This window comes from Coffea arabica, chromosome 7e, assembly GCF_036785885.1.
Source record: "Coffea arabica cultivar ET-39 chromosome 7e, Coffea Arabica ET-39 HiFi, whole genome shotgun sequence".
Lineage (NCBI taxonomy): Eukaryota > Viridiplantae > Streptophyta > Magnoliopsida > Gentianales > Rubiaceae > Coffea > Coffea arabica.
The window spans coordinates 15795768-15816564 of record NC_092323.1 but is presented as its reverse complement, the minus strand read 5'-3'; the positions used below and the strand labels follow the sequence as shown (position 1 = coordinate 15816564).

At 35.7% G+C, this 20797-nt stretch overlaps 3 protein-coding genes across 3 annotated transcripts; all 3 read left to right on the top strand.

Moving 5' to 3' along the window:
* Positions 1–2145: 2145 nt before the first annotated feature.
* LOC113702359 (trihelix transcription factor DF1-like) lies at positions 2146–5275 on the top strand. Its single transcript, XM_027223529.2, has 2 exons — positions 2146–3116; positions 3534–5275. The coding sequence occupies exons 1-2, from the start codon at positions 2842–2844 to the stop codon at positions 4888–4890; spliced, it is 1632 nt and encodes a 543-aa protein (XP_027079330.2). The 5' UTR covers positions 2146–2841; the 3' UTR covers positions 4891–5275.
* A 1974-nt stretch (positions 5276–7249) lies between these two features.
* LOC113700397 (peroxidase 5-like) lies at positions 7250–8756 on the top strand. Its single transcript, XM_027220834.2, has 4 exons — positions 7250–7464; positions 7593–7784; positions 7917–8079; positions 8170–8756. The coding sequence occupies exons 1-4, from the start codon at positions 7264–7266 to the stop codon at positions 8586–8588; spliced, it is 975 nt and encodes a 324-aa protein (XP_027076635.2). The 5' UTR covers positions 7250–7263; the 3' UTR covers positions 8589–8756.
* Positions 8757–12008: 3252 nt separating this feature from the next.
* Positions 12009–13759, top strand: LOC113701036 (peroxidase 5-like). Its single transcript, XM_027221484.2, has 4 exons — positions 12009–12316; positions 12552–12743; positions 12823–12988; positions 13082–13759. Exons 1-4 carry the CDS (start codon positions 12098–12100, stop codon positions 13495–13497), a joined length of 993 nt encoding a protein of 330 aa, XP_027077285.1. The 5' UTR covers positions 12009–12097; the 3' UTR covers positions 13498–13759.
* Positions 13760–20797: the final 7038 nt, after the last annotated feature.

Here is a 20797-nt window from a genome sequence, read left to right as displayed (position 1 = left end):
TTGGACCCAAATACCAGCTGCTTCGGGCCTCCAAGCATAATACATGAACGCGTTAAAAAAAGAGTAAATCTTATATACACTAACAGTGTATACACTGTGACGGTTAAATGCACGATACATGTATAAATTTGGATTTCAAATTCAAATTCAGATTATATATCATTCATCCAATTGAGTAAGTATATATATTGTTAGTGTATAGAATATTAATTCTAAAAAAAGACGCAAGAAAAATTAATGTGCAGCCTTTACCTTTTTTTTCTCCGATAAAATGATATTCACGTACTCTTGTCATCTTAATTTTTATTGCGTCTTTGGACAATTTAATGTAGTGAGGATCTGTGGTTATCAAATAGAGGTATGTAAATAACATTTCTTTTTGGACAAAAAATCTAGAAAGTCCCGAACTACTAAGCTCGAACGCTTTCAACCCTCCAACTAATATTCGTACATTTTTTAATCCTTTAATTTATGATAATGTATATTTCTAATCCTTTCGTCAATTTCAACCATTATTTCTATCAAAATCCATCTCAAAATGATGTAGTTTTTATTATCTTCAGTCCTCTAATCATGTTTAATCACCTCTATAATTACTAACCGCCCTTCAATGGACTTTGATTGTCGTTGACTAATGACTGATCACTATGTTAGTGTTGTCAAATTTAGATAAAATTACACTTCTAGACTCTATTTTTCACTTGTATTCCAAATTTGAACTTAGATTTCTATGAATTTCACTAGTTATGAGTACATTTCTGCTTGTATATTGTGCATGGTGTAGTTTTTATTGTTTTTAATGACTCAAATGGATAAAAAGGTCAAAGGTGTATGCTTTTAAGAATTGGAGGGCCAAAAAATACACAAATAATAGTTCGAGGGCTAAAAATATACCAATTCAATAGTTTGAGAGCCAAATAGATAATTTGTCGTTTCTTTTTTTTTTTTTTTTAAATTAAGAGCGCTGGAGATGGTAAATTGTACACGCTACAATTTTTGTTGATGAAATAACTTGTACATGCTGTTAGTTCAAAAGGTTCTTCAAACAAAGCTACTCCTGCTTAACTAAAGCTTGTAATATGATTTTTTCATTCAAACGGTAAGTACTATTATAGATCTAAACTAGTCCATATAAAGGAATGATATCAGAAACCCCCCTTGAGGTATCTTCTAATATCAGTTAGAACTCTTGAGATTTTGAAAATATTAATTACCTTCCCTAGTAGTTGCAAAATGACTATGTTAACCCTCATTTGATAAATAATTCAAGTGACAAATAAATGGAGTTCAAAAAAAGGTCACTTTCTTCTCTTTCTCCGACATTCTCTCTTACTCAATTTTTTTAGATGACTATGCAATTATTTATTTTTAAATTATAGTAAATTCAATTTTATTTATCTTTTTACTTTTTCTGATTGTGATAGAGTGAAGTATGATTTTTTGGTTTATTTTGAGTTGATTTTTATAATGATTACTACAACTTAAAGGCTTGGGTCACGAGTTGAGACGAAATTGAGAAAAAAAACATAAGGTTCATAACAAATCAACTTTGAGCATATACAATTAAAATTATGCTAGTGTATTTATTTACAAATATCTATTTTATTTTTCAAATTTATATTGTCATGGTCTATAGATTTGTGATATAGTGGTACTGCTAGAGATTGTTTTTCAGGTGGTGGATTTTCTTGGAGCATTAGTGGTTATGAAGTATTTTTATTTAGCAAAATGAGCGAAAGGATAATTTAGAAATTTTAAAAATTTTATTAGACAAACAACAAGAGTAAAGAAGGTAAATGATGTTTTTAAAACCTTAAAACTGTCCGGTGATATTAAGAGGGACCTGATATTATCCCTTGTCCGTATAAAAGGCAATTTAGAATAAAAATGTAAACAAATTAGTCTCTATCGGATGCCATACCAAAATAGATCAAAGACTATTATGGTAATTGGCAAACCAAAAGTGTGAAAAGAAGCAAAGCTCCAAAGGCAAAATTGCGGCCATGTGGGCCAAGTTATTATCTCCCACCCCAAACAATGACAATCCTACAAATCTCAACTTGACATAAAATACTCTCAAAGTTTCATGACACACCAATTTTTATTACAACTACTACAATGTAAGAAGATATGTATGACAAATCTCCCTCTCATCATCTCATCTCTATCTTCCACATGTAGATTAGATTAGATGCCTCCACAATGACCCCAAGTGTTAAAATCAAAGCAAAATTATCTTCATTCCAACTTCTTCTTTTCATCTTTCTTTCTTTCTTTCTTTCCCTTTCCACCCTTTTTGACCTCACACCCTTTCCCAACACTCCATAACTTTATATTCCTAGTTGTCTTCCCCCTAATAGTAATAGATTGATTTGAATGGACTCCACCAACAATATCCCAATTACCGCCCCACCCCACCAAAAAAAAAAATTGCAAATTGCAAATTGCCTAGCCGTCAATATTTAATTGCTTAGTAAGAAAAGTCAAAGTAAAAGTGAAAATGAAAAATTCAACTTTTTACCACTCCAACCAACCATTTCTTGACATATCATCAATCCTATCTACCATGACCCCACACGTGAACCTTGCCTCTTGAGTCTTTATCTCTTTTCCCAAACCCTAATAAAATCATCTCTCCTTCACTTTCACTTCACCAGAAAAAAAAGAAAAAAAAAAGGGAATTTTTTTTTAAAGAGCAAAAGGGGGAAAAAGTGGCTAAATAGTAAATTGGGTGAGAAGCTTAAAACTTTACTAAACCCATAAATATCAAAACAAAGCCCATTAGAGAAAAACAACCTAAAGTTTTTACCTTTCATAAAACTACCCATCTCAAGTGAAGTCATGCTAGATAATTCTGGCGGAGCCGGTGGCGGTGGGGGTGGGAGTGGGGCAGCCCTTTTGGAGGCTGCGGCGGAGGTGATGGTTGGGGCGGAAAATGGCGGTGGAGCAGGAGAAGGAGGAGGAGGAGGAGGAGAGGAGGAGGAGAGAGGAAAAGGGGAAGGAGGAAATAGGTGGCCACGTGAAGAAACTTTAGCTTTGCTGAAGATAAGGGCTGATATGGACCTTGCATTTCGGGACTCCACTGTCAAAGCTCCTCTTTGGGATGAAGTTTCCAGGTATGCTACTGTAATCTTCCGTCACTGGTTTCAAGATTTTTGGATTTGTTTGATGTGTTGGATTGGTAGAAGCTTAGTTTTAGATGGGATGCTTTCCTCATTTCGCCAGCTGAAAAGCTGTGAACTTTTGAATGGGATGGGAGAGTTTATGGTTCAAATTCAATTGGGTTTTGTTAGATTCGATGTTTTTGTTTGATTTTGATAATTGGGTTGGTGTTTTGCTGCTTAAAACGTGTTAATTTAATCATTGAATTGTTCTGGGGTTTATCAGTGTGTGAAAGTGCCTGACTGAATTGGATGTTTGTTATTTTAACATGTACTTTGATGGTGGAAGAGTTTTTTTTGGCTTGAGTTTGATTATTGAATTAGAAGTTGGATTGCGTGTCCAAATGGATTTATGGATCTTTTGGTGGACAGGAAATTAGGTGAGCTTGGATATCATCGAAGTGCTAGGAAATGCAAGGAGAAGTTTGAGAATATATTTAAGTACCATAAAAGAACGAAAGAATGTCGATCTGGCCGGCAGAACGGGAAAAATTATAGATTCTTTGAGCAATTAGAGAGGTTTGATAACCAACCCTCACTTCCATCGCCTCCTTTAAGCCAAATCCAAACTCATGTGGCGGAAACAACAAAGACAACCACCATAGCAGCGCCAACAATCATAAAAGTCACAAGTGGAAGTCTTGATTCTATGGTGCCTCATCCAAGCGAAAATCCGAATATGGAATTCGTGACTCCGTCAACGTCAACAACCTCCTCATCAGGGAGGGAGTCAGAAGGAAGCGTTAAGAAAAAGAGGAAATTATCTGATTATTTTGAGAAGTTAATGAAAGAAATATTGGAGAAGCAAGAGAATTTACAGAACCAGCTTCTAGCGGCACTGGAAAAGTGTGAGAGGGATCGGATAGCAAGGGAAGAAGCATGGAGGCTGCAACAGATGGATCGAATAAGAAAAGAACAAGAATATTTAGCCAATGAGCGAGCAATTTCTGCAGCAAGAGATGCAACTGTCATGGCTTTCTTGCAAAAGATCTCGGAGCAAGCAATTCCTGGGCAGTTTGCTGAGGCCGCAACTCCAATATCTGAGAAACATCCGGACAAACAGCAAGTGCAGACTCCAGGTCCTTTTACACCTGGGACCATTGAGAATCAAGAGTTAGGCACTAGTATTGGCAGACAAGAGGATATGTTCGATGTTGACAAACGAGGGAATGGTTTTGGTGAAAGTTCCATTCAGGCAACTACATCAAGATGGCCTAAAGCAGAAGTTGAAGCTTTGGTTAGGCTTAGAACCAATCTTGGCATGCAATTCCAAGATAATGGACTCAAAGGGCCTCTGTGGGAGGAGATCTCTTCTGCTATGAAGAAGCTTGGATATGATAGAAGTGCCAAGAGATGCAAAGAAAAGTGGGAGAATATAAATAAATATTACAAGAGGGTAAGGGAGAGCCATAAGCGGAGGCCAGAAAGTTCAAAAACATGTCCCTATTTCCATTTGCTCGAGTCTATCTATGAAAAAAAGTCTAAAGGAGTTGAACAGAATTCCGAGTGGTCTGGTAATAATCTAGAACCAGAACACATCTTAATGCAAATGATGGGGCAGCAAGAGCAGCAGCCTCAGCAGCATCAACAATTAACAGAAGATGGTGGGAGCGAGAATGCCGATGAAAATAGAGAAGATGATGCTATGGAAGAGGAAGAAGAGAATGACAATGGAGATGGTTACGAGCTTGTGGCTAATCATCCATCCTCAGTTGCATCAATGGAGTGAACGAGAAAGATGATTTAGCTTTTCTCATTAAAGCTGAAGTAGGCGTGCATAAGTTGAGGGGCGGGTCACATAATGAGTTGTTCTCCACTCTTTTTTGAGACACAGTGTGTAAATCATGCCTACTCCAATGCCCATTATGGGGAATTACTTCTTTATAGATATGTATATTTGTGTCATTTTCTTTAGCGTAAATAGTGACACAGCTGAGAATATGATTAGGAGCTACAATCATCAGTATTTCACTGAGTGCTAATGCAGTTTTGTTCCTGAATTTTACATTGTATGTCTTGTAATAGAGAAGTTGAGAGTTGATTGTTGATGTTTCTTTCTACTATTTAATAAACTAGGTGGCCAAGCATCATTGGTTAATACATGTTTCAGTCAATGGTTGATGTGGTACCCCATCTTTTGTTCAAGCATGCTGTGTATTACTTTGTCCGCTCATGTGTATCTCAAGTTGCTATAAATATACAAACAGTAGTATGATTTTGGAGATAAGAGTATGAAGCAAGGAGCAAGAATATCAGAAATTACACTCTTGTTACCTGAAGAGTAGACTGGGAATTTGAGAAGGTTGGGCTTTTGATGTCTGTATCAAAGAAGTAGATTGGACAGCAATTACAGGACCTAGAGAGGTGGTTCTTGGAGAGTTACAGCAATGTTAAAAAAAGATTCCAGCAACATATGATTCCATTGAGTGTCTCAAGCCTATCTGATGAAGTGGGGAGCTAAAAACCATCTGAAATTAGTGGGGTTGAATGAAAAAATGAGTGCTACATTCTACATTTGGTTTTTGAAATTGAATGTGTGAGCTATCAAGTTTTGTTATTTTACTACTCGGCCAAAACTTTCACATGAATGGAATTAAAATTGAAATAAATTCTTCATTGAAATTTCTGGTATGAAGTTTGAAATCAATGATTTTCTTCCATTGCAAGAATAAAACGCAATCAGTCGACAAATTAGAGGTTCACACGAAAGATAGGGAGAAAGAAAAAAAAAAAAACTTTGAATTTGGTTTTAGCTATCTGTTGATGCAATTGTATCAAAAGAAACGAACAGCATGGAGTCATGGAGACAAAAAAATCATATGGGTCATAAAATATACTTGATGAATTTAAAGTTCAACAACTTGGATGTCCCATTCCCCAAAAATCGGCAGCCCTTCGTGACCAGATCGATTTTCTTTTTCAGATTTGCTGAATTATGCGGTCAAATCATGTGGATTGCGAATGTATTCACAAGGTGTAAACATTAAGATAACAATATTTTTTCTTTTTGTGCGGCTCAGGACATTTAAGGACATCACAGACATGTTAAAAACCCTTAAAATAGCAATATATGGACTAAGATAATAACATATAAAAATAGAACAAAGAAATTGTTAGTGGCACTGTTATATTTGTCAATAACACTTTTATCAATTTTTGTAGTCAGGTGAAAAATTTCACAAATAGCCATAATTTTAGTTAAACTTAAAACCATCCACTTTCTCCATGTTACAATTCGATGAAATATAGAGCTATGCTTGTCTTTTCATATAAATGAAAAAGGGTCAAAGAGAGTGCTAACATCACCTCCATTTAGTATGAGAAAGCAAGAAAGTGGAGAGGAAAGGAAGTGGAAAATGAATTATTATACAAGAATAAAAATCCATCAACTATTGGACTGTTATACTGCCAATCAAGTGTGTATATGCAAAATTTGATTAATGGTGACAGGAGAATTGAGAATTGAAGATAAAGTGCTTGAATGAAAAGTTCTTCATCTTCATCATACTATTGCAGCAATAGTCTATTGCTTACATGCATTTTAGAAACAAATTCAGTCAACCACTATATATGTTACGTTAAATTACCCTATAAAATCCTTCTTTTCTCGCAGGGAAAAAGAGAAAAAGAAGACAGTCATTCTTTGCCATAATTCTTGCATTTCAGTTGAAACTAAGAAAAGTTGAATGATAAACATCTAAGTAGCAAACAAGAAATTAAATAAAGAAATAGCAGCTTTAAAAACTGGGGTTAGAGCTTATACAACTAGGATTTCTGCATGTCTGTGATAAAAACAAGGAATTGGCCAGTCCAGTAACTAGTAAATGAGAGTCATTTAAGATCATTTGCAAATCATTCTTTATTGTCATGGGAAATGAATCTCCTTTCTAAGCAAGCATGAAATAGGGATCTAGGCCACACCTGCTAACCGTGAGTGAAGAATGGACTTAACTCGAAATTTGGCATTTCCTCTTGTTTCCAGTGCTATCTGTTTTGAAGCCGTTATGGCCTTGGAAATTGCTAGTTTTCCTGGTGATGGAGATGGATTTCTATATATAACTCTTGTAGTTACATAGGTCCATATCACTATCAAGAACAAAAAATGGCACTGCTGGCTGCACTGTTAGCAACTGTTTTATGCCTGAGTTCTCAAATTAAGGCACAACTAGTAGTGGGATTCTACAACAGTAGATGTCCTCGCGCAGAATCAATCATATGGGAAGAAGTCCTCAAAGCCTTTCTCAAAGATAAAGGAATTGCTCCTGGTCTCGTCAGAGCTCATTTCCACGATTGCTTTGTTCGGGTAATGCCTCCCAAGTGATAAGTTTTTTTCAAGGAAACTAGTTTGTTTCAGGTTTTCATCTTGTCACAAAAGTATGCGAAGTGTATGACATAAACAAGCAATTAGTACTAATTTAATAAGGCTTTCAGGGTTGCGATGGCTCCTTATTCATTGATTCAACACCAACAAACGTAGCAGAGAAGGACGGTCCTCCAAATGGCATCACTCTTCGCGGTCTGGAAGTAGTTGACAATGCCAAGGCCAGACTTGAAGCAGAATGCAAAGGAGTTGTGTCCTGTGCTGATATATTAGCATATGCAGCCAGCGACTCTGTAGTGATTGTGAGTGAAACACCAATAATGTCTGAAGAAGTTGATACATGAGAAAATTGTTAAATTGGATGCTACCACATACTGATTTGTTCGACTAGAAAATGAAAAGCACTTCTTGTTTTGTCTGGGAATATTATGCAGACTGGAGGCCGCGGATGGGGTGTTCCAGCAGGCAGGCGAGATGGACGTATCTCACGTGCTGCAGAGACTATAGACATTCCTGGACCCTTTCAGAATTTAGATCAAATCACTCAGGCTTTTGCTAAGAAGAATATGACCCAAGATGAGATGATTGCACTTTCAGGTGAAGCTGAAGTCTGAATTCTGATTTATTTTGGTTTTGCATAATCTATTTGTTCATAAGTAACATGCTAAGAATTTTGTTTGTGTACAGGGGCACATACAATTGGTCGCTCTCATTGCACATCATTCAGCAATAGGTTATACGATTTCAGCCCAGCAAACAGTCAAGATCCGAGCTTGGACCGCTTCTTGGCTGCACTACTGAAGATACAATGCCCTCAAGGCCCTCAAGGAGATGTTGATCCTAACTTGGTGGTGCCGATGAACAGGAGTCCAGCTCTTTTCGAGAATAGCTATTACAGGGACATCTTGGCACACCGTGTTGTTCTCACATCCGACCAGACCCTCATCACCAGTCCAGAGAGTCTTTCAGAAGTCAGAGAATATGCATTCAACGAGCGAGAATGGCAGGAAGATTTTGCTGATGCAATGGTAAAGATGAGTCAGATTGAGGTTCTTACTGGAACTGCTGGAGAAATTCGATCCAACTGCAGGGTCATAAATCCTTAAAGCTTTGATCTTGACCTCAACTGCCAAAACCCTCCACCGTAAACATGTCAGGGGATATCCATTTATCAGGATTTAGCAAGAAGTTATTTTCATTTCTAATTGGACCCTTTTGTTTGATTGAATTACTATCATTTCACATAGCAAGGAGAAGAAGGTGTGTTTCTTGGAGCCTTCAGGAGGGAGAAAACATAATGAGAATAAAAAAAAAGAAGTTTCTATACTTTGTTATATTCTGAATTGCGCCTCCAACTGCAGCCTGCTTCCTAGTTCATTTCATTTCTCCAAGTAACAAGAGTGCTTTTTCTTCTCCCCTACCATTCCTCCCACTCATTGATTTTTTTTTTTTTTTTTTTCATTTCATGAAATCTCGACTGCATCTGGCATCAAAATCATGCTGTATCAGGTAATCTTTCATTAACAGATCCCCCTGGAAAGATGAAAAAAGTCCCATTCATCATCATCTCAGTTAATTGATCTAAATTCTTAGGCTCCTTTGTACTGATGCAACCATTCAGGGAACTCTGTCACTTGCAGAGCATAGGGCTGAAATGGCAAAGATGAAAGTGATTTGACTGCCAAATTGTAACTTGCCTATAAAATTTTGAACTTGCTATACAATTTTGACTTCTTAGAAGAACTTCAGCTATTTGCCAATGGAAATGGAAAACAAAGAAGTCAGCCATGCATTGCAAAATTGTAACAACAGTGGAAGTGACTTATGGCCAAAAATGTAACAACAGTGGAACTGAGTAATCAGTCCTTAAACAAAATGCCTGTTGGGTTTTACAGCATAGACTACTAGACAATACTTAGGGTTGAAAAAAATAGCTCACTAAGATTTGTATTGAGGGGTGGAAATCAGCTTTTATTCTTCATTCATTGAGTAACTATTTATAATGTTCACAAGTAACAAACTAACATAATCTCCAACTAACAATTCTCCATAAAAATCTCAATAAAACTACTTGCTAACAAATTATCATAGTCTTATACTTAATAAATTTTACTAACAAAAATATTTGTTAACAATTCAACATGATTTTCTATTAACAAATATCTTAACAACTATATTTATTCAACAACTACCTAAATTATTCTAATAATAAAAGAATCTGGAAAAAGCTAAGAAGTGACATGTCTTAGCATTACTCCTTGCTACTTTTGCAATAGGTCCCCAATATTATTTTTTTTGACGAATCCTTTGTAAAAATGTTTGCAAGCTAATGAACTATTCTTTGGATTTATTGGACCAAACTTCAAAATCAGTGATAATATCCTTGACGTATCTAAATAATTTCTATGTATATAGTTTGAATAAGAAATTCGCAGCCTACAAAATAATTATTATGAGAGACAAAACAATCCTTGAAATTTTTTTATGGCTATTCGATAATTTGTCACCACCTTCATCTTTAGATATCTTTTCATGAATCTTCACAACATAAACTCTTTTGACTGGCTTATCAATGATCACTTTCTGAATTTTATCAATTTCTAAATTTTTGGGGTCACCGTACTATACCTTAGAATTGTCAATTTTTGACAAATTCAAAGAAAAATTTCTTCCTCTCATTTTTACTGAGAGAAGCTCATGGATCATAGATAACACAAGTTCTATTTTTGATGATGATAGAATAATTCCTCTCCAACAACTGTCCAATATTCAACAAATTTTGATTAATTTTAGATATACATAAAACATACATCAAAAATAATTTTGGTACATGAACCATAATTAACAGCAACACTACATCTGCCTTTCACATCAATATAACCTTTTCTTCCAATTCTGTTTTTGGAGATATGTGATTTGTCAAGATTTCAAAATATCGATTCATCATATCCCATGCAATGAGTGTAACCACTAACCACCAACTATTAACCAAGCTTTAGCACTGGAATTGTTGCTTGCAAAATAAGTAGCCACAAAAAATTGGTCCTCCTTTTGTTGACAACCATCCAAGCTTATGTGTCCTCCTAAAATTCAAGATTTGCATTTGCCTTGTTCTATTATTGCCTTAGAAAGTCACTTTGAAAGCATCTCAAGCTTTCTTTGCAATTTTCACAAGCCATAAGTATTTAGTTTTACACCGGAAAAGGGATCCTTCACTCACTCTCAAGAAAGACACACACAATCCCTTAAGGCTTAGACTCTTGATTCTACTTTATTGGAATTTAGGGTAGAAACAACACTAAGTCTTAGACTTAGTGTTGCAACACAATAGTTGAGTAACACTTGCATTGTGGGGTGAAATTGAGCTTTTGTTCCTCATTCATCAAATCACCATTTATAGTGTTTACAAACAACAAACTAACATAATTTTTAGTTAACAATTCTTCATAAAAATCTCAACAAAACTACTTACCAGCAAATTAAGATAATCTTCTACTTAACAAATCTTAGCAAAAATATTTGTTAATAACTCAACATGATTTTCTGTTAATAAATATTCTAACAACTAATATTTATTCAACAACTAACTGAATTATTCTCGTATCAAAAGAATTTAGAGGGTTGTGCAAAGAAGTGGCATATCTCAACAGTCCCCCTTGTGGAAATTGAAAAAGAAATTCGCAGACTTCATTCTTTTGGTCTGGTCGTTTGTAGATGATAAACTTAGGGATGGTGGTCTTCAGAAGATCTAATCACGAACTCGCGTTACACAGCATTCATGTTAATGGTCTATCAAATTGAATTAACAATACGACTCATCCTTTTCAATCAAGTAGCCTTCATTGTGCAGTTGTATTATGCATGTGATCATTATTTTCACATAAGCAAGCGTCATTATCCTGCATGATTTTTGCCTCCAGCAGATCTCTGCAGATTTGCGTTGTTCATCAGGAATCAGAGCAAGGCTATTTATCTTCAATAAAAGATAAATTAACCTGCTCAACTAAATCCCACCAACAATTGCTCAATTTAATACTTCAGAAGAAGAAGGAAAAAGTCAACAAGATAGGACCACTTGACACCACAAAGTTGTAAATGAGATCATAGAATGCACAATCAAGTCCTGTTGCATGCTAGATAGAAAGCACAAAATCCAAAATGCGATTTAATCAGTGAGCTTTAAACAATGTACGTACTCAGGATCTTGAATGGATAAGAACTTTCCATCTTTAACCACTATCCTTGGATTTTTCTCATGGAAGTCAACACAATTGGACTTGATAAATAGCTGATGCATAAACCTTTTTAAACAGCCCCCTTTACAGGGCCTTCAGGATCTAGCATAGTATTAACAGGAAGATATACGAGTAATTGTGGTCAGACCCCACTCCAGTTGTTTTGCATCTTCTTCTCAATAAGAACACTTTTGCTGATTTTCATGTAACCAAGGAAAAGCGACTTTACAGCTTACTGCCTTTTAACATCGCATTATAAGATTAAAAATACTATAGGTTGATTAGCCCAAATTACGTAAATAGTAATTAGCATGATACTGTACTAAATTCCCTATAAGTATCTGAATTATGAGACCAATAACCCTGCAGACACAGCAATAATGGCCTCAAATAAGCTAAGTTTTATATTGTCAACTTTTATTCTAGTGGTATACCAATGTGTAATTCCCTTAAATGCTCAGCTCCAAGTGGGGTTTTATAATGGAGTGTGTGACTTTGTAGAAATTATGATCAAAGAAGAGGTAAGGGATGCGTTCATTCTTGACAGGGGAGTCGCTGCAGGCCTAGTTAGGATGCATTTCCACGATTGTTTTGTTCGGGTGAGTAGAGCTGATTGTCACTTAATCCTTTCCAGCATTTAAGTTTCAAAATTCGGCATTTGACAAACTAGAGCTGTTTGAATTAGTAAGTTGATCAATGATCGCTAACTTGAACTTTACTTTCGCAAGATACTTGGATTGTTAGAAAGCGAATTATCTCCTCAGCTAATGACAGTGATCATGTTTTGGATCCCGGATTCATAACCTTTAGTCTGTCTTCTTTGTTGTTCTACAGGGATGTGACGGATCGGTGCTTATTGATTCCACTCCTTCAAATCAAGCAGAGAAAGATGCACCAGCAAATAATCCTAGTCTTCGAGGCTTTGAAGTCATTGACGATGCAAAAAGTAGACTCGAATTCTTATGTCCAGGAATCGTCTCATGTGCTGATATACTTGCTTATGCAGCAAGGGACAGTGTGGAAATAGTGAGACCTATAATTCTTCTTCAGCTTTCATATTTGGTCATCCTAAAGCACAGAACATGAAATTTGTATTTTCCTGCAGACAGGAGGGCCTGGCTACGATGTTCCTGCAGGAAGAAGAGACGGCAGAATCTCATCATCCAGAGAGGCATCAGCAAACTTGCCATCTCCTGCCCTTGGTGTCAACCAACTCATTCAAGCATTTGCAAATAAGGGACTTCGGCCTGATGAAATGGTAACGCTTTCAGGTAAGACATGGGACATCAATTTCAACATAACCGAAAAGCACACGATGTATAATTGAGGTATATGATTTGAAAGTTTAACTTTTACTTGATCAGGAGCACACACCATTGGGCGATCACATTGCATTTCATTCAGCAACAGACTATTCAACTTCAACACCACGACGACACAGGATCCGAGTATGGATCCATCATATGCAGCTCAGCTAGCACAGCAGTGCCCTCAAGGGAGCATAAGCAATCCTAACTTAGTGGTGCCAATGGACCCTTCCACCCCAACCATTATGGATACATGTTACTATGATAACATTCTAGCCAACAGAGGCTTGTTCACTTCCGACCAAACTCTTTTGGCAAATCCCTCAACTGCAAATCAAGTGATTCAAAATGCTCAAAACCCTCTTCTTTGGCAAAATAAGTTTGCTGATGCAATGGTCAGAATGGGTCAGATTGGTGTCCTGACTGGAGATGCTGGAGAGATTCGGGCCAACTGTAGGGTGATCAACAACTGAATGTGTATATCCAAACCGAAGAGGAAATGGACCATTCAGTATAGTTTATGTCTTTCTACTCAACAATGTTACAATTTCCCCTGATCAGGGGAAAACCACATGGGTGATGCTCTAGATAGGGGACAATGGGAGTTGCTTCTATTCTATCTTTGGGTTTTAGCGAAGTCACAAACGCTGTAATTTTGAAATTTACATGTAATTGTCAATCACTAATTGTATTTGGATGTGAGTAAGTAAACTGCCTACTTAACATCTTTGCTTATTTCTAGATTTTAGACATATCAAACATCTTTGCTTATCTAGATTTTAGACATATCGAACTCTCGCTTCAATCAGATCTCAAATATTTGAAGGTAACATATCAAAATTTTATCCATGTGACTCCCAAGACATCAGACACTAAACATGATGCTACTATAAGAGTAGGGCCGCAAAACAATCGAGCCGGTTTGATCAAAACTACTTGAACTAGTTGGACAAGCTTATTGAGTTGAGCCGACTTGAATATATTTTTAATTTTTTATTCTTACTTTATTAGTAGTGAAATTACATTCATGTCCCTAATATTTCTATTATTTATTAGCGTGAGATGTCCATTTCTATCTATTTTTAAAACATAAAAATAATAATTTTTAAAACTCGACTAGATTGAAACTGAGTTCAAACTCGAACTCGACCTTTACACTGAAAGCTCATCGAATTCGAGTTTGATAAAATTAAATTGAGCTCAACTCGATTAGATTAAATTTCAACTCGACTGAACTGGTTTATAATCTTTAAATCAGGAGTGGTTATAAGTTATAACTAGAAGAGATTGTCGTGGATGCAATAAGAATAAAAACACAAACTAAAAAAGCTTTTGCAATTCAAATTAAAAACTGGAACTCAAAGGACAGCAACTTACATAATGATTCTAGTGTTTGAAGTAATGTAAATTCATTCTATTGTTATTAAAAAAAAAGACAACTTAAATAAAGAAAATTTGCTTGTTCTCTTTACTAACTGCATCAAGAAAACACAAAAAGTTACCAAGGCTTGAAAAAATGTGCTAAACAACAACACAATCACGATACATCTTGATCATGCACATGCAACAAGTAAACAACCACAATTTGTTTGCTAAGCATGTTCTGCAACAAAGATCAAATGCCCGAAAACTTTGACTTTCACACATCAGTGGGGACGATACAACTGGACCTTCCGAAATTGGGATCACACAAAGTCTAATCCAGTTAGGATTGACCTATTCCTGCAATCTCAGCCTCATGAAAGAGAAGAAGGTGGATCCCCTTGTTCTCGTTTAGGTATCTTCGGTTGTAATGTTACATCTTTGGGTGCATTTCTTTCATCATCATCTACCATCTACCACAATGTCTCCAGTTTCTATTAAGAAGGCTGGACCAAAATCAATCCATGATAACGCTCTTAAGCACGACATAACGTGCTGGAGTTTATTTTACTACTAGTTTCTTTGTCTGAAGGAGACAATAGTAAATACAGGTAGTAAACAAGAGAATACAAAAATTTACTTAATTGTTTTAGCAATGAGAGGTGAGATTTAAAAATGAGAAGGAAAAAAGAAATTTGAATTCAAAAAATCTATAGATTAATAGTATAGTGCGTTTATTTTTCTCATTCCTTTTAAACCCACAACGACAGTTAGCTTTTTTTTAAAAAAAGCCCCACAACGATAGTTACAACCAATCACAATTTTGATTTCTAGATAGGGGTTCGTCAAAGAAGAAAAACAGTCTGACAGCATCAAACTGAATTGCTTTAGAACAGAACAATAGAGACCCAAGTCAACGGGCACAAAGTGCCAAGACCCGAAGTCAATTGAGTCTCCTCCTTTTCCACCCAAGAAAAAAAAAAAAAAAAAACCCCTAAGTCAACCGGCACAGAGTGCAGAGAGGTTGAACTGTCATGCTTGTTTTAAAGAATTGAAACACTATTGCTTAGAGTTGCTAATGAATCTGGTTAATCAAGTTTTGGCTAATCGGATAAACTCAACTTAATTTTACTAGGCTTAAACTTGAGTCAACTCCTAGTAAAATTTCAACTTGAATCCGAATCCAAGTTTGGACCTAGTCAAGTTCACGCCTAATTGTATATTATTAGGTTCGACAAACCTTCAAATCAAGTATATTTGGATTCAAACTCAACTTTAAGTGCTAGTTCAAGCTGCTTGAGCTTGACGTTGATGGAGCTCAAGCAGACCGGGCCAATTCATGAGTTTTGCTGCCTAATGTAAATCATACTGAAGATAGTAGTGTAAATATAGATCACTATATTGCGGAACCTACATATTGCATTGAAAATCATGTACAAGTTGTTAATGATGGACTATATAATAATTCAAGTTCAAATATTGGGCCATCTCAATATCACCTCAAAATCCAGAATACCCATATGATGAATGGTATAAGATGTTGCATCCTTTCTCTTTCACTTTGCCTTATATTTGTTGGGATTGGGGCGCCTTCCGGTAACTTTTGATATAATTAGTATGATTGTTGTGGTGCGCACTTATGGATATAAGTGTTTTCATACATTGAATTAGTGTTTATTAACACTTGAACATAGGAAGAGGTTTCTTGAGTTTGCTGAAAATGGTAGTTGAGAGCTCAAACTCTCGAGGCAATTTCTACCGAACACCAATAGATCTGCAGAATAAGGCTACACACACACATATATATAAGCTTTGGTAGTAGAATGGTATATTTCAATTTTTGTCTTTTGGATTTAGTAATTGATTTCTGTTTCAATAGCAGTGAAGTAAGTCGAAACTTTCTTGATCAGTATTACTCTTGATTTCTTCGAAGTTCTACAAGGTGCTTATTGATGATAGTATTTAATTTCCATGTTGAACATAGTAAAATGGGTTCATTTCGGCTCGCTTAATCAAAACTTGACTTCATTCAACTCGTACGCAATCGTAAACGAATGCATTTCTTTTCTCAAAGTTTTGCCCTTAATATGTTGTGAGTAGGGTGACTTCCAAGGTGTGGAGCCAGCTAAAGAAGTGCACATAAATATAGCTACACTGTTCTCCAATCATTTTGCACACTTGATTTTAGTTTTTTTTTATTCCAAAAATGTCAACTAATTTCTACTCTCAATTGTTTCCCAAAACTCGATTTTAGTTTTTCTTTTTAATCCAAAAAATTGAAAATCATAAGTACCAAATAGTTACTTTCGAATTTTGACTCTGCTATTAAGAATCGAAATTAAACAAGTCACGCAGTGGGATTAGTTGGGGCGTACGGTAACCAGTCCTCGGCCCCAGATACCCACTGTGATGAAAAAAAAAAAATATTAAGAATCGAAAACAACTGAAAACAAGCTTATGAGGTTGGTCAGTTTTACTCCCTTAAAACATCAAATTAAACCAGCTTAAACGGTCAGCATTGAGTTAGTCGTAACTTTATTTTTAAAAAAAAAATAGGCATTTTAATTTTGTTGCTGGGACACAAAAGAAAGTAAGTCAAAAGCTAAAAGTATAATATCTAAGTGGATGGACTTTCATGGCGTTCCCTCAATTCTGATTACCCGGATTGGACCCGGATCTACTTATTCGATATAGCAAATGAGTCAAATCAAGACTTTTCTCTTCGAATTCGATCAGGAATTGAATATAAATATACTGCAAATAGCCTTAGAAAGCAATGAATGTCAATTATATTCTCTGCTCAAACACGATACTTAAATGGCAAGAGTATGTTGGTCAGGTAGAGTCCAGCTTATCAATTCTGTTCTGTTTTCCATGCAAGTTTATTGGTCAAGTACTTTTATCCTTCCAGAAAATATCATTAAACAAATGGAGAGTGTGTTGAGATCTTTCCCTTGGAAGGGCAAGGATCTTAAGCATTCTGGTGCTAAGGTAGATTTGGAAGATATTTGCACCCCAAAAAAAGAAGGCGACCTGGGGTTGAAGAGAATTGAAGAATGGAATCCTGCAGCTATTTGCAAATTGCTGTGGAGATCTTGAAGAGAGACAATTCGTCTTTTTGGATAACCTGGGTTTTTTCTTATCTCTTGAAAGGTAGGAGTATTTGGACCATAAAAATATCCTATGATTGTTCTTGGATATGGAGGAAATTATTAAAACTGAGAGATAGAGTGACAAATCACTTTTTTCATGTGATTGGAGATAGTAGAGATACATCACTATGGTATGATAATTGGCTTCCCGGAGGTTCAATATGTATGTCTAAGAGTGATGCATTCATTCAGCTATCAAGTTTGTGTAAGAAATCTATCTATAAGTGATGCATTCATGGTCAGTGATATTATTTTCGGGGAACATTGGAGATGGCTGAATTGCCATGGTAGGCATTATTGGCTATGTCATGAGGTAATTTCCTCTATTCCACCTAGTCTGAAGCTAAACCTCGTCAGGAAAGATAAAAGTTTGTGGGGCAAGTCTGAGTTTTCTATCCAGCAAACTTGGGAAACATTGAGAATTAGACGGCCTTGTTCTTCTTGGGCAAAGGTTGTGTGGGCAAATACCATACCAAGATATGCATTCATACTATGGTTGATTATCCAGCAAAGATTCTCAACTCAAGATAGACTAATTAGTTGGGGAATTGTCTCCAATGTGAGTTGCACGTTCTGTAGACTTCACATTGAAAACTGAAGAGGTGATTTTTGGACGGTCAAGTCGAACTGACCTAATACGTCCTCTTCTTGAACGAAGGGACTTGGTGATGTACTCTTCCTGATACACACACTAAACGGGGCTTTTTTCCCCCGGAATAACTCCAATGATTAAGTTAGTTTACTGGTAAATGAGTAATGTGAATGAAAATAATAGAGTTCTTGCTATCTTTCTCTTTCTTCCTTTTCTGAATGAGGGAGAGTGGTATTTATAGGGGACAAGTTGGAGGAAGAATAATAGGCTCCAACTCCCTAAGACCTGGCAGGGATTGAGCGTGTCCAGTCTGATTTGACAGGACGGAGCAGTAGACAAGTCTCGTCAGATATCTTGCCCGCCATGCAAGTGTTAGGTTCTTAAATAAGACCTCGGATGTCGTGTCAAGCACAACACCAATTCGAGGTACCAGTGGGTGTGGGAGTCACCTCAATTACCCACACGTGATATCTAGTCGGGGTGACCAAAACTGGTGGCGACCCGTCTCAAATAATAAAGGATTGAACTCGGTATAGCCGAGCTGGGATGGTCGTCCTCAAAAACCAAGTCATTTGTCTTTTGATTGCTCTGTGACTAATAGTATTTGGAGTTTTTTCAAATCCAAATGTGCTGTCCAATGGCCTCAGACCAATTGGAGCAAATTGATTGACTGGATTGGAATTAACTTAAAAGGCAAATCTCTTGCTAAAACCCAAGGCAGAGTTTTGTTAGTAGCTGTTGTTTATTGCATTTGGAAAGAAAGGAATGCAAGGCAATTCGAAAATGAATGCAGGGATACAAAAAGTTATTCAAGAAGAGATCCTTGAGGCAGTCAAATGCAGATTGTCCTCTTTCAAAAAAGTCAAGAAGACAGATACTAATAGATGATTACAAAGGTTTTTGGGTTGTTACCAACGAACATTTATTCAAGTTGAAATTTTAGTGTTAGTTGCTGCTACTCCATTTGCATTCAGTACACAAAGTATCTCAGACCGTTGTGGAATTAGCATCAGCATCATATATAAGTTGTGTAAGTAAGAGTTATTGATTTGAAACGTATTTTGTATGTTATTTTGGTTCTTAGTTGCTAATAAATTCTTACTTACCCCAAAAAAAAAGTTTGCCAGTTTGAGAATGCAATAATGTGACCCGGATTTGAATGGATCCAGTAGATACTTTAAGGCTTAAGCAATAGAGTTCACTCCGAAGCCGGATATAACGGCCCGAGTTTCACCCGTTGTTTACTTTTTTTTTTTTTATCGCAACGATAGGATTTATATAACCTAATCTAATCTAATCTAGGGGAGAAGGAGGGGACTCCTATAACGATAGGATTCCTATAACCCTGCCTCGGCAAAGTTGGAGGTTCGGCCAAGCAATGATGAACATTTTTTACACTTTCACTGCTTTTCAAAATCAGATCACCAAAAAAAAAAAAACTTTTTTCGGGTCACTTAGGAAAGAATCCTTATTCACTTCCGGTTCATCATTTCAAGGGGCCAAGAAACCTCATATTAATTTTGCATCCAAAGTAAAATTGGATGCTAGTTATCATGTCAAATTTTAATAAACATCACCTTTTTTCGTTGAAAAAAGGATTAGTTTTAATTAATAACATGACTAATTAGTTAAAACGAACTGTTTGCATAATTTTTTTTTTTTTTTAGATAAAAAGGATGATTTCATTCCAATATCTGCACTCATGACAGTAAGTACATCAAACAATATATTGAAACATATATTTTAAAATCAACTTAACGTACATACATAGATTTGAAACAACAAATCTAATAAATGATAAACTTAATCACAATATTGAAACTCTAAGAATATCTTCCATATCAAGTATAATTTGTTATATAATGCATGACATGTACCTTAGTATCTTCTCCTTACTCAAAATTTGAACATTAGAAAAAGCCAACGGATACGGGCTGCGGCACAAATAGTCAAAATTCGTTGTAAATGCGAATATACTTCCAATGGACTTTGCAATGATGAAAGTGTACGATGCAACTGTGAAAACGTGCCAAAAGTAATGATAACTATGACTTGCATAATCAAGAATCCAACTGATTTTCTCATAGGCCGGGAAGGACTTGAATACTGTAATATTTTTTTTTGTATATTTTGTAATTTTATATAAATTTTTTATATATCTATTATATATAATAGAGGTGCAATATTCTATTACTGTTCATATGGATATTCTATTACTGTTCATATGTATCTTATATGTAATAATTAAATCTCTGTCATTAAGTTTTATAAGTAGTTCACGGAGAATTATACCTTGTTCAAAAAATGTTACATTGTTTCGAACGATTATTACTGACAACTGTGTTCAGATTTGTGTTCGATTTTCTCATCCTAAATTGGCAGTTTAAATCTCACTATTTCATTTCTATCCTGACACTCTCCACTTCTCCAAGAATGTGAATTTTTCTAACGAGTACTCTTTATACACATATTAATAATTATTATTCTCTTTTATATGTATATATTTTTCTTATTGAATTTTATCTATCCTTACTCATATTTATTAATTTTTAATTAATAATATAGTTTTAAAATTATATCAATAACAAGCAGCTATGAGCACCCGTCCAACAAGCGGATAAAAATTTAATGATTATCACATGTCTTTTGTCCCTATGGTCTATAACC